At 44.5% G+C, this 13,488-nt stretch overlaps 3 protein-coding genes across 3 annotated transcripts in view; all 3 read left to right on the top strand.

Annotated features, from left to right (window-relative positions):
- LOC310642441 (C-type lectin lectoxin-Lio2-like) overlaps positions 1–13,488 on the top strand; it is a 310,859-nt gene that overhangs the window by 121,418 nt on the left and 175,953 nt on the right. The gene's annotated exons all lie outside the window — the stretch shown is intronic.
- LOC310642701 (olfactory receptor 5T3-like) lies at positions 1,279–9,160 on the top strand (the record flags this gene model as incomplete). The annotated part of the gene is made up of 3 exons (XM_083366588.1): positions 1,279–2,193; positions 5,388–5,415; positions 8,196–9,160. 3 exons carry the CDS (start codon positions 1,279–1,281, stop codon positions 9,158–9,160), a joined length of 1,908 nt encoding a protein of 635 aa, XP_083222714.1.
- LOC310642125 (olfactory receptor 10A6-like) overlaps positions 13,288–13,488 on the top strand; it is a gene marked incomplete at both ends in the record, with an annotated part of 969 nt that continues 768 nt past the window's right edge. The window contains one exon of the mRNA XM_083365551.1: positions 13,288–13,488. This exon is cut by the window's right edge and continues 768 nt beyond it. Within this exon, the coding sequence (XP_083221677.1) occupies positions 13,288–13,488 (201 nt within the window).

Raw genomic sequence — 13,488 nt, 5'->3', positions numbered from 1 at the left:
CTGGACAAATGGCTATCCAGTCTCTTCTTAAAAGTCTCCAGTGATGGAGCACCTACAACCCACAATGGAGGCAAGCAGTTCCACTGATTAATTGTTCTCACTGTCAAAAAAATTCTCCTTAGTCCCAGGTTGCTTCTCTCCTTGGTTAGTCTCCATCCGTTGCTTCTTGTCTTGCCTTGAGGCGCTATGGAGAATAGCTTGACTCCCTCTTCTTTGGGGCAGCCCCTGAGATGTTGGAAGATAGCTATCATGTCACACACCCCCACCACCTCATCCTTCTCTTCATTAAACTAAGGTAATGGTAAAGGTTCCCCCGCAGATGCGTGCTAGTTTCCGACTCTAGGGTCCGGTGCTCATCTCCGTTTCAAAGCCGAAGAGCCAGCGCTTGTCGCAGGACATTTCCGTGGTCATGTGGCCGGCATGACTAGACGCCAAAGACGCACGGAACGCTGTTACCTTCCCACCGGAGTGGTCCCTATTTTTCTACTTGCATTTTTTACGTGCTTTAGAACTGCTAGGTTGGCAGAAGCTGGGACGAGTAACAGGCGCTCACTCTGTTATGCGGCACTCGGGATTCGACCCGCCAAACTGCCGATCTTCAGATCGACAAGCTCAGCGTCCTAACCCACTGAGCCACCGCAACCCTTCATTAAACTAGACATGCCCAATTCCAGCAATCATTCTTCATTCATTTTAGCCTCCAGTCCTCTAATCATCCTTGTTGCTTCTTTGAACTCTTTCTAGAGTCTCGAAATCTTTTTTTTTATTGCACCAACCAAAACTAGATACATGCATCCTGAATGTGGATCTGCTTCACAGTCTTCTCCTTGAATTGTGGGTGCTCTTTGGCAAAAGATCAATTGCCAGGGAAAGGAGTAGGGCCCACATCTTGAAAATTAAGATGTCCCATGATCCTGTCTGTCTGTACGCTTGTGACTTCCTGAGTGACTAAAATAAAAATTTTTTGGTCCAGCTTAAAGTGTGACAATGTCACCTTCAGGACACAAGGGTTGGAGAAGGCAGGAGGGAAGGACTGCTCCTTCCTCCACAGACCATCTTCCCATGATAGGTCAGTTGTCCTCTTTAGGGACTGTGGATCTGGTGCAGAACTTGGAAGGGATGTTCTCAGAGCTTCTCAGCAGGTCAAAGCCCAAGAATGCAGGAGGAGAAATACGTTCTGCTCCCCCAGCTCAACAATCTAACTCATCTCACCCTATACTTAATTCTAATTTCTCCACATGCCCATTTCTCTCTTCCCAGATCTCCATTTTCTTCCTGATGGATTCCCACAACCAAACACAGGAGACAGAATTTATCTTCCTGGCATTCTCCATATTCCAGAGGCACCACGTCCACTTTTTCTTGGTGTTTCTGGCTGCCTATCTGATCACTCTGTTGGGCAACCTCACGATCATAACCCTGGTTGTCCTGGATTCCCATCTTCACATCCCCATGTACTTCTTCCTCAGCCAGCTCTCCTGCTTGGATGTTTGTCTTTCTTCTGTAGTGGTACCAAAGATCTTGGTGAACCTCTTACGGCAGGAATACACCATTTCTTACAACCAGTGCCTGGCACAAGCCTTCTTCCTGATTGGCTTTGCGGGATGTGAGCCGGCATTGCTGGCCATCATGGCCTATGACCGCTACGCTGCCATCTGCCAACCTTTGCACTATGCCCACCTGATGAGGGGAACCTTGTGCATCCAGCTGTCTGTGGCCATTTGGCTCTGGGGCTTCCTGGATTCGGCCATCCACGTTGCCCTGGCCTCCAGGTTGGACTTTTGTGGAAACAACAATCTTCCTCACATCTTTTGTGATGTCCCCCCATTCCTAAAAATTACCTGCAGTGATTCCTGGGTCAACGAATTGACCAATCATGTCACCAGCATCTTTGTGGGCCTTGTCCCTGTTCTCTTCATCATCCTCTCCTATTTTTACATTTTGGTCTCCATTTTGCAGATTCATTCAAACACAGGCAGGCGCAAAGCCTTCTCTACCTGTGCATCACACCTTGCTGTCGTAATTGTCTGCCTTGGAAATGCTTTTGTCAACTACAACCAGCCCAGTGCTGGCTACTCTCTAGAGGTGGACACCTTGATCTCCACCATGTTTTGCATCATCAACCCCCTGCTGAACCCTTTGATCTACAGCCTGCGCAACAAGGAGGTGAAGGCGGCCATGAAGAAGATTCTTGTCTGCCAGAAGATGGCCTAGCCTTCATTTGGGGCCGTGTGTGTGTTGTTCAATTTCATGTGTTTCTGCTCCCCAAGAAAAATGAAAGCTGTGCATGTGAACTGCAGTAGACTATCTTAGGGCGCTTGCGAAACCACTCTCAGGAAGAGAAAAGATATGGAGATGGTTGTAAGATCGTGAGTACAGGAAGTCCTCGGCTTACGACAATTGAGCCCCAAATTTTTCTTGCTAAGTGACAGATGAGAGACTGTATAAATTGGATTAATAAAGTAAACATAAATAAAAATATTCCCAAACTGTTAGGTTTTATTCCTCTTTGTCTCCAAATCCAGATGTAAAAGGACAATGGTGAAGGATGGGGGAATTTCCAAATGTCTGGGGTCATTGGTGCTTTCTGAGATTGTTTTCTTGCAGATGTTTTTTACGTAACTAGGGTATATCATTAGTAATAGGAGGAGGAGGAAGAGGAAGAGGAAGAGGAGGAGGAGGAGGAGGAGGAGGAGGAGGAGGAGGAGGACTGTGGGGTCCTTGGTGCCCTCTGAGCTTGGTTATTTTCTTGAAGATGTTTTGTGACCCAACTAGGGAACATCATCAGTGCTAGTCGGGAATGCTAGAAGCAAATTCCCCTCCCTTCTAACACTGATGATTTTACCAAGTTTGGTAATGATTCATCTCCAGGAAAACCACCATGCTCAGAGAGCACCAAGGACCTCACAGTTCAACCTACAAATATTCTCTTGTATCCATTTCCATATCATATTGGGAGCATCTCAGAAGTAGTTGGTTATCCCCTCTGAAATACTGATCTAAATACTGATCCTGGAGTAATCCAGTAGTGCTAATCTTCTATTCTGAAGTTCTGCAAGAAAACAATGATCTTGGCTTTAGCTTGGAGCAAGGGATGAGCCCAACCAAACACAAGGTCACCTGTAACAGGTCCATGGGGTTCCTACAATGAGGTTGGAGAAATCATTGCAATTCCCTTCAACCAAGGCTTCTGGTGTCCAATTGTCTATGATTTTACTTTCCCCATGTTTTTCTTGTGTTGCACTTGTACTTTGGTCTGTGACCGCAAATAAATATAACTAAGAGGTTGGAGAAATATTGTCACTTCGTCATCCTGACCGCCATGTAGTAGATCTTAATAACAGCTCTAGCCCATGTTTGGTTGAGTTTGTTCCTGATAAAGCCCCAGTGATGCTCCAAGCATCTCTTTTTTCATTTCATCCTCCTCAACTCTTCTGTAAACCATGGGTATTGATGGGATCCACAAGACAAGAAAGGTCACATAGGAGCACCCCGATCCAGTGCCCCAGTGGCCCTCTTGTTCCAACCAATAACCAAGGCCTCACATGGAGGGTAGAGCAGACCACTAGGAACGGTATTCAGTTCCCTCCCACACCTATCCGGGTCCATCAGTGAGGCCAATCTAATAGATCCCATCTCCCTGAGGTGAGGCCAATCTAATAGATCCCGTCTCCCTGAGGTGAGGCCAATCTAATAGATCCCGTCTCCCTGAGGAGAGGCCAATCTAATAGATCCCATCTCCCTGAGGTGAGGCCAATCTAATAGATCCCGTCTCCCTGAGGTGAGGCCAATCTAATAGATCCTGTCTCCCTGAGGTGAGGCCAATCTAATAGATCCTGTCTCCCTGAGGTGAGGTCAATCTAATACATCCCGTCTCCCTGAGGTGAGGCCAATCTAATAGATCCCGTCTCCCTGTGATGGACAATAGCACTGGTGAACCTTGTGGTAATCAGAATGTGATCTGACCATGACAGAACTCAAAGTTCTCCCAGTTGCAGATCACATTGCCCTTCCAGGTAAACCAGACAGATGAGTGAATTTATTACAAGGCGACATTAACAGAATCTTGAAAGTCTCAACACACAAACTTCCCATCACCATTTTTAACCATCTGATCCATTAGCGGAGATCTTTCCTAAGTTTCTTCCTCTGACTGTTAAGCAACGGCGTCTCCTGCCTCTCTTCTCTGATGGTTTCTAGACGGCATCTCTTCCCCTCCTTCCTTCCCCAAGGTCATTCACACATGCCATTACACCACTGCTCTGACAGGAAAGCCAAATCAAGTACGTGACCACCATCCCATGTCAAGACCTAGGATGACCTAGGATAGGCCAATGGTTGTCATGATAGCCATGAAGTCCTGAGTCACACCTGACCCCAGAGAGAGGACAGATGGACGTTCTCTAAGGCCATAAATCTGGGGTATTCCACTTCTAATCCAGAAATGGCATCAGGAAACTTAGTGATGGAGTCGTATGCAGCAGAGAGGCTGGCACAACATCAACAGTCCCAACTGATCCCCAGAGCTCAGTTTAAGGAACAGGAGCTCACATCAGGCAACCTGTGTAGTAGTGTCCATAAGAAACTTTCAGATGACAATCGCCATACTTCCACCTGTCAGGAGCAAGAAACAAGCAGCTGGAATAGAGTTTAAAAGTACTACAAGTTTATTTCATGCTACCTATGCCTAAGAAATGGTATCCTTGTCTCAGCTCCTGCCCACCTAGCAGTTTGAAAGCATGCAAATGCAAGTAGATAAATAGGTACCACTTTGGTGTGAAGGTAACAGCATTCCATCTGCCTTTGGCTTATAGGCATGTTGGCCACAAGACCACAAAAATGTCTTCCGACAACGCTGGCTCCCTCAGCTAAGAAAGGGAAGTGAGCACGGATCCCTAGAGTCGGACACAACCGGACATAAGAAAACCTTCACCTTTGTACACAAGAATCTGATCTACTAACGGTCAAGGAGAATTGGCAGCAGATAAGAGTCAATGGAATTCACAGAGGACTGGGCTTAGGTCTTTCCAAAACTGGTGATGCATTTGACCCTTCCCTCAGGCTCTCTCTACATCATCCCTGCTCCAGACTTTTGGCTGAAGGCACACGTGAAAGAAATTATGGCTAGAGGAGTGAAGGAGAAGAGCTGCTGATGCCTCTACCTTGTGGAGCGTTCTGCCACCGGAGATGAGTACTTCCCCCACACTTTTGGTCCTCCGGAAGGATGTCAAAACCTGGTTTTGCTGATTGGCTTGAGGCCCAAAGGTGGGGCACTCACCACTGGAGGTGGTTGATGAGGTATGATGAAGATCTCATTCCCATGCCGTCCCTCTCCTTGGTTCTAGATTTCTATAAAGCTTTCAATTCTTTTATATTTGTCTTTTTAGAGTTTAGAAGAGTCCCCTTATCAGGGAGGTGGGCAGCACATGAATTGAGCAAATAAATAGATGAACCCCACTGGACACTTTTCCACGTTCCTGACCTCTCGTTCACAGCCTTTGCCTTTTATCCCAAAGTTTAAAGCCAGCTTCTCCCAAGTGAGAAGTATGTTAGATACTTTGCTCTTCCGCTTTCTGATGAACGTCATCTCCAGGGACGTGTTAGCTGCCATAAAAATGTTGCCTCTCTTTTCTTGCAAGCATTTGGCTCCGTGTGTGGCACAGGATGAGCGTAGGGCAGAGACGGGTCATCCAATGTCTAAAGGAGGCTGAGAGCAAGTAGCCGAGTTCCTCCTCAAGGTAGTAAAGTCTACTGTGGAGTTTGCAAGAGGGAGGAAAAAGGAAGGAGCTCGCATTTACTAATTTCAGCCAGGAGCTTCTCAACAGGCAAGGAAGACAAGGAGCAAAGAAATCTCAGATCAACCTGGAGAAAAGGTATGGAGGGGGGAGAGGGAGATGAATGCATGGAGTAACCCTTTGAGATGCACCTCAGCTCCAGCCGTCATCTGGACAATGCGTAAATTGCACGTTGCTAGTGAGAAGAAGCTTGGCCCTTTTTCATGCCTGATGGGGCAAAGCTTTCTCTTCCGCTGCCCTCAAAAAGAGAATTTTTCGTGGAATAAGCTGCACACGTTGAAGAGAAATTGGGAAAGGCTTTTATCTTGGGGGTGCAGTAGGCGAGCCCGGGAGGGGGGGGAGTGCAGGAGAGAGTCCAGAAGATGAGCTGATGGAGATCTGGATCAGGATGTCCCCAAAAGACAACTGGAGTTTCTTGAGGTTTTTCTTTTTTCTTTGAAAATATTTCTCATCCAAGAACCTTCTTCAGTTCCTCAGCCTTCTTCAGAACCGAAGAAGCTTCTTGGATGAGAAGCAAAACGTTTTCAAGGGGGGGAAAAAAACTTAGAACGTCCACTTGACTTTTGAAAAGCACCTTTGGGACTGACGTGGCCTGGACGATCGAGAATCTCTGAAGATGTCTGGATCTGGAGAGAGGAGAGTCAAAGAGACGGTGTGATGCAAGGGTGAATAATGTGGATAAGCTAAAAACCTGCCGTTGAAAGTAATAAATAGGTCTTTACGGAACGTTAAAAACGAAAATTATTCGTTTAAGCAAGAGATAGCAGACACAAAGAGGAAGAGAGAGGAAGCATTAAATACTGAAATAAAAAGAAATGTTGATGACTACCTAAAAAATAAAATGAAAACTGAAAACTAGCATATTGTATTGTATCCTTAATTTGTCAACATAGTGAGAAGTTAAGTAGACAGGATGTGTATTTTGAATGTTAGATTTTGTGAGGAATGGTGATAGATGAATTGGGAGTGTATGAAAAATCTTGGGAATGATAAATATCAAACCTTAAATCTAAATGTTAGTGGAAATTAAAACTGAAAAATCGGTTAGGTCGTTGATTGCCTAAAAGATTGTACGTTAAAACAACTAGAATATGTGTAAACTAAAAACTATGGATATATGTAAGAAAGTTATTTTCTGCGTGATTGAGAAGAGAAAACCTGTCTTTTAATTTACAAATAGACAGTATATATGAAGGGAAAAAGAGAGGAATGTTTGTGGTTGCAATCTGAAATCTGTACCAATGATATCTGTATGCAATTGAATTACTACTACTCAGCCACCACGTTGCTTTTCAAGTATGTGAATGTAATATTAGAAAATCAATAAAATTTGTACAAAAAAACCACAAAGAGACGGTGTGAGGATCAGAAGGGGGAAAGTAGTTTATTAATTAAGCAAAGAAAGAACTTCTTCTGATCTCTCCCAGATGCAAAATTACACTCTGAAAATGAGGATTAGAGTGAACGGGAGAAGCTTTAGGCACAGTTGGTTTTGCAGCAGAAACCTCCTTCTGATCGACACTTCTCCTCCGACATTTCTCCTCCTTGAAATGGTCTTATTCCACCTCTAATTCCATCCCAGTCATGTTGGATGGGTGACCCCGGAGAAAATCCTTCCCCTTTGGGACCTTTTGCTGCTGGATAGGCCATTGGTGAGGTTGTGATTTCAGGGACTGCACGCACCCCAAAATGGGAAGAAGCTGGTAACCTGCCTTAAAAAAAATCGTGCTGTACAAGCAAAGACTTGTGAGTGATCGGAGGTGGCTTGTAGCTTCAGACCACGAAAAGGTTATAATTCCTGACCTGTTGAAACCCTCTCAAATGCTGGGAGCACAAATCTCTTCTTGGGGTTGCAGGGATATGAGCACCTCTCCCAATAATCTGCTCTATCTGTTAAGACTTCTTCATTAGGATCACTCCTAGTAAATTCTGTGTGGCTTACTCCCTGATGCCAGCCCCCTCTGTTTAGTTTTCATTTGGGGGATGAACTCTTTGGGTAAACTCCCCAAAACAGGGGAAGGGTCTTAGATGAACGCAGCCCATGGAAGGAATCCTGCTGTTCATTTCCAGCTGTGTCCAACAATCCTCATTCTGCATCTTTGCACAATGGGGAAACACCAGGTCATTCATAGCATGCGTGCCAAGTGGCTTTTGGGGAGAGTTAATTGGAGGAACACAGCTGTAATAAACTTTCCACCTCACTGAAAGGAGCCCATAAGCATCTCCAGAAGCGTCTCTCCTACCTGGTGATAATTTTATTCATGCAAAGCATTGTTTAATTATTCCACTTGGGGAATGATTGGTGGCTCACTAATGCTTCTGAAGCTTTGTATTCATGCTGTGGTTTGAAATCAGTGGCTACTTCTGAATTCTGCTGAACTCCAACCTTGTCCTCCACAGACCTCATGGAAGGGGGCAATCAGACCCTGCAGGTGACCGAATTCTTGTTCCTGGGTTTCTCTGGCGTGCCCAGAGGACAACCTTTCTTCTTTCTGCTCTTCCTGACCATCTACCTCATCACCTTGGTGGCCAACTCTGTCATGCTCATCTTGATCCAGCTGGATTCGCGCCTCCACAGCCCGATGTACTATTTCCTCAGCCATTTGTCCAGCTTAGACATCTGCTACTCCTCGGTCACGATCCCAAAGATCCTGGTGAACCTCTTGCGCCAGCAACCCACCATTTCCTACAATGAGTGCATGGCCCAGATGTTCTTCCTCATGACATGTGCTGGATCTGAGTGCGCCATGCTGGCTGTGATGGCCTATGACCGCTACGCGGCCATCTGTGAGCCTTTGCACTATTCTCAACTCATGAGTAAGGAGGTGAGAGTCCCGCTGGCTACGGTTTCATGGGTCTGGGGCCTCCTCGACTCAGCTGTTCACACTGCCCTGGCCACCAGTTTGGTCTTCTGTGGAGCCAACGAGGTCCATCACATCTTCTGCGATGTCCCCCCACTCTTGAAAATTGCTTGCAGCAACACATATGTCAATGAGATGGCTCTTCACACAGCGAGTGTCTTTGTGGGTCTGATCCCTTTCCTCCTGGTTGTCATTTCCTACGTCTACATCTTATCTACAATTCTGAAGATCCCTTCTAGCAGTGGAAGGAGAAAGACCTTCTCCACTTGTGCTGCCCACTTGGTTACTGTCATTGTCTACTTTGGCATGGCCAACTTGAATTACAACCGTCCGAGTGAGGGCTACTCCTTGGGGGTGGACACCCTGGTCTCCACCCTGTATTGTATCATCACCCCCATGCTGAACCCCCTAATCTACAGCCTCCGAAACAAGGAGGTCAAGAGGGCCCTACAAAAGCTTCTGAGCATTCAGGAGAAGGAAGATGCATCGCCTGGAAAGCAATGAAGGAAAAAGTAGATTTTCTTCCTAACCCTCTCTGTTTATCCTTGTCTGTAAAGTAGTAATAGTTGGAGGGGAAATATACAGGGGAAAGAAGATCGGGAGATTCTATGGCGTTCCACTGGTTAATTGTTCTCAGTCAACAAATCTTTCCAATCTTTGTGCATACAATAATCTCACTGCAGTTATCACGAACAAAAAACAATTTCTGTAATTTTTTCCCAATTGTTTGTCCATCAGACCTCTGGTGTCAGGCAAGAATATCCGATGTTAGCCTTTTAAACTAATTGGAGAATGTGATTTTTGATGATGTGTTCAGGGGAGGAGAATTCAGATTTTGGCTTCCAATATGTACGGGCCGAAGCGATGCAATTATACGAAAAGATTCTTTAAGGTGAACAATGCCTTGAAGTTCTTTGAAGTATTGTATTTGTGAGAACCATGACATTTGGGCTCAATTGTATGTTAATATTAATCTTTAAAATCCTCTGAATTCCTACGCTGATATATCACCAACATCATTTTATTTAAAAAAAATCATTTTAAAGTTTATAACATAGCATAAATTTCAATCCTTCCCTTCAGCTATTTTCGCACTGTTTCATCCGTATCTTACAACTAACCATTGTTTTCACTTGTTCTTCTGTTTCAAATTTCAATTGAAAAAGTTTAGACATTTTATCAATTACACTTCATCATTGGTACACAATTCTGTTTCAAACTTAGTCAAACCTGTGGATTATTTTGTCTAGTTGAAATCTTTCTAATAACTCTAAATTAAAAAAAAACACTGACAACTATATTCCTCTACCACCAGTTCTTCTCTGGATTTTTTTTTACATTCCCCTTGACAAAACTTTGGTGATAAGTTAGCCGTTTGTGTTGGCCCATTATTTCTCCTCTACAAAATGCTTATCTAAATAAAATAAAATCTTTGAAATTCTTTGTACTGCAGTGTTTATTTGAGCCCAAAATCTCTCCCTCAAATTGTCATCCAGACATTCCTTCAATGTGATTTGCACTAACCCTGACCACACAGTCACCCATCCTGGATAGGCAGCAGTGGACGTAATTGTATTGAACACCATTGGGCAGAGAAGAGCTTGTAACTGTTGACGTTTCCATAATGGCAAATAAGTGATTCCTCACCCCTGGGCACATCTGGATTATGTAGAAGATAGAATCAGAGGGCTAAAAAGGATCTCAGGGGTCTTCTAGTCCAACCCCTGCTCAAGGCAGGAGACCCTATAACATTCTGGACAAATAGTTGTCCAACCTTTTCTTGAAAGCCACCAATGATTCAGCACTCACAACTCTGGAAGGAAAGCTGATCTATCTATCATCCATCCAACCATCCATCTATTCATATATCCATCTATTCATCTATCTGTATCTCTTGGTCTGTCTATCTATCTATCTATCTATCTATCTATCTATTATCTATCTATCTATCTATCTATCTATCTATCTATCTATCTATCTATCTACCTACTATCTATCTATCTATCTATCATCTATCTACCTATCTACTCTGTCTTTCTGCCTGTTGTCTGTCTGTCTGTCTGTCTATCTGTCCATCTGTCTGTCTGTCTGTCTATCTATCTATCTATCTATCTATCTATCTATCTATCTACCTACCTACCTACCATCCGTCTATCTATCTATCTATCTATCTATCTATCTATCTATCTATCTATCTATCTATCATCTATCTATCTATCTATCTATCTATCTATCTATCTATTATCTATCTATCTATCTATCTATCTATCTATCTATCTAGCATCTATCTACCTATCTACTCTGTCTTTCTGCCTGTTGTCTGTCTGTCTGTCTGTCTATCTGTCTATCTATCTATCTATCTATCTATCTATCTATCTATCTATCTACCTACCTACCGACCATCCGTCTGTCTATCTATCTATCTATCTATCTATCTATCTATCTATCTATCTATCTATCTATCTATCTATCGTCTATCTATCTATCTATCTATCTATCTATCTATCTATCTATCTATCTATCTATCTATCTATCTATCTACCTATCCATTGACTCTGTCTGTCTGTCTGTTGTCTGTCTGTCTGTCTATCTGTCTATCTGTCTGTCTGTCTCATCTATCTACATATCTATAACTATATACCAACTTTCTAATGTATTTATATAATCATAGGGTTGGAAGGGACCTTAGAGGTCTTCTAGTCCAACCCCATGCTAAAGGCAGGAGACATTACACCTTCCCAGCCAATTGATAACCATAGCTAATTAATTCCCAGCACAAAGGTGATGGGAGCAGGAGAAAAGGGCCTCTTTGAGTAATGTCTTCATTCACAAGGAACAATTTTGAGTAGAATAGAGCTGGAAGGGTCCTTGGTCCAGCCCCCTGGTCAAGCAGGAGAACCTATGCCATCTCAGACAAATGGCTGTCCAGTCTCTTCTTAAAAACCTCCAGTGATGAAGCACCCACAGCTTCTGGAGGCAACGTCTGTTCCCCTGTTGATTGTCCTCACTGTCAGGAAGTTTCTCCTTAATTCCAGGTTGCTTCTCTCTTTGACCAGTTTCCAACCATTGTTGGATTAATGTTTCTACAAGCAAGAATGTAAAATTCTGGTAAGGACCACTTCTAACCAGTCAGAGATGAGAATTGCCCAAAGAATTGAAATTTAATAACCTGAAAACTCATTATAACGTTAAAAACAAACAAACCACAGAATGGAGATGACTCAAGGAACTCTCTGGCCGTGACCCCACATGGCAGAAGTTCCAGCACGCCACAAAACAGAGCAGAGATGCCCATCTGCACAGCTCCCCCGCTCCATGGAGAACAAAAGCGTTGGCTGCTAAGCCTCCATGTAATCTTTCAAGCTATTCTCCAAAGCCCCCGAAGGCAGGACGAGAAGAAAGGGATGGAAACTAATCGAGGAGAGAAGCAACCTGGAATTAAGGAGAAATTACCTAACAGTGAGAACAATTAACCAGTGGAACAACCTGCCTCCAGAAGCTGTGGGTGCTCCGACACTGGAGGCTTTCAAGAATAGATCGGACAACCATTTGTCTGACATGGTATAGGGTCTCCTGCCTGAGCAGTGGGGTGGACTAGATGACCTCCAAGGTCCCTTCCTACTCCGTTATTCTGTTCCGTGTGGATCTCGGCCTACCTTCCCGGCTCCCAGCCTTTCTTCAAAAGTTCCAAAGTTTCCATCAAGAAACTCCCAGATGGGACGCATGCAGACACTTTGTTTTTCTCCTCTCTGACGCAAGCCATCTCCAGGGACATGCTAGATGCGACATAAACTATTGTCTCTTTCTTCAGCAATAGCAACACCACTTAGATTTGTCTCCCGCCCCTTAGGTCTTTACAGCACTCTCTGGGGAGTTTACAATGTCGAAGCGTTATTAGCCTGTTGCCACCAAAACTCAGGGTCCTTTGACCGTCTTCGGAAGAATGGAAGGCTGAGTCAAGCTGGAGTCCCCTCCGGATTGAACTCCTAGCAGTGGGCAGCGTCAGCCTGCAGTAGTGTCTTTTAACACTGCGCCAACCTGGGGATCTTGCAAGCAGCAGAAAAAGGAGAAAGAGAAGAATTTCACAGCTGCCACTTTCATCCTGGAGACTCTGACCAGGTGAGGAACACAAAGGGGTGAAGGGACTTCAAATCCAGCAAGAGGGAGAGTGTGGGGGGAGATGAATGCGCCCACGAACCGTTTCAGGTGCACCCCAACACCAGCCCTTGTTAGGAAGGCGCCTAAATTGTGTGTTGCTTGAGAGAAGAAGCTTACTTTATTTTTGTCATGCCTGGGGGAGCAAAGCTTTCTCTCCCCATGTTCTTTCCTTCCCCGTCCCCCCCCCCCCAGAAAAGAGAAAAGGTCCTGTCAGAAGAATAATCTGTGGTTCCAACTCTTAATCTAATGATCAACACTGATTGGAGGGACATGTCTGTAATTACAACCCTCTTGAATTGAATCCATGAACCCAGAACATCTCTCCTACCTGATACTTTTTTTATATTCATGCAAAACATTGCTCAATTATTCCAGGTGGCCTTGGGGAAGTCCTGTGGTTCACTCCTACTTCTGAAGCTTCTTCTTCATGATGTGGTTTGAAACCAGCAGCTACGCAGGAATTCTATAGATCGATGGACCTCATGGAAGGTGTCAATCAGACCCTGCAGGTGACCGAATTCTTGTTCCTGGGTTTCTCTGGCGTGCCCAGAGGACAACCTTTCTTCTTTCTGCTCTTCCTGACCATCTACCTCATCACCTTGGTGGCCAACTCAGTCATACTCATCTTGATCCAGCTGGATTCGCGCCTCCACAGCCCGATGTACTATTTCCTC

This window comes from Vipera ursinii (genome assembly GCF_947247035.1).
Source record: "Vipera ursinii genome assembly, chromosome: 6".
NCBI lineage: Eukaryota > Metazoa > Chordata > Lepidosauria > Squamata > Viperidae > Vipera > Vipera ursinii.
Note: the sequence above shows the minus strand (reverse complement) of the source record. Positions and strands in the feature narration are given on the sequence as shown.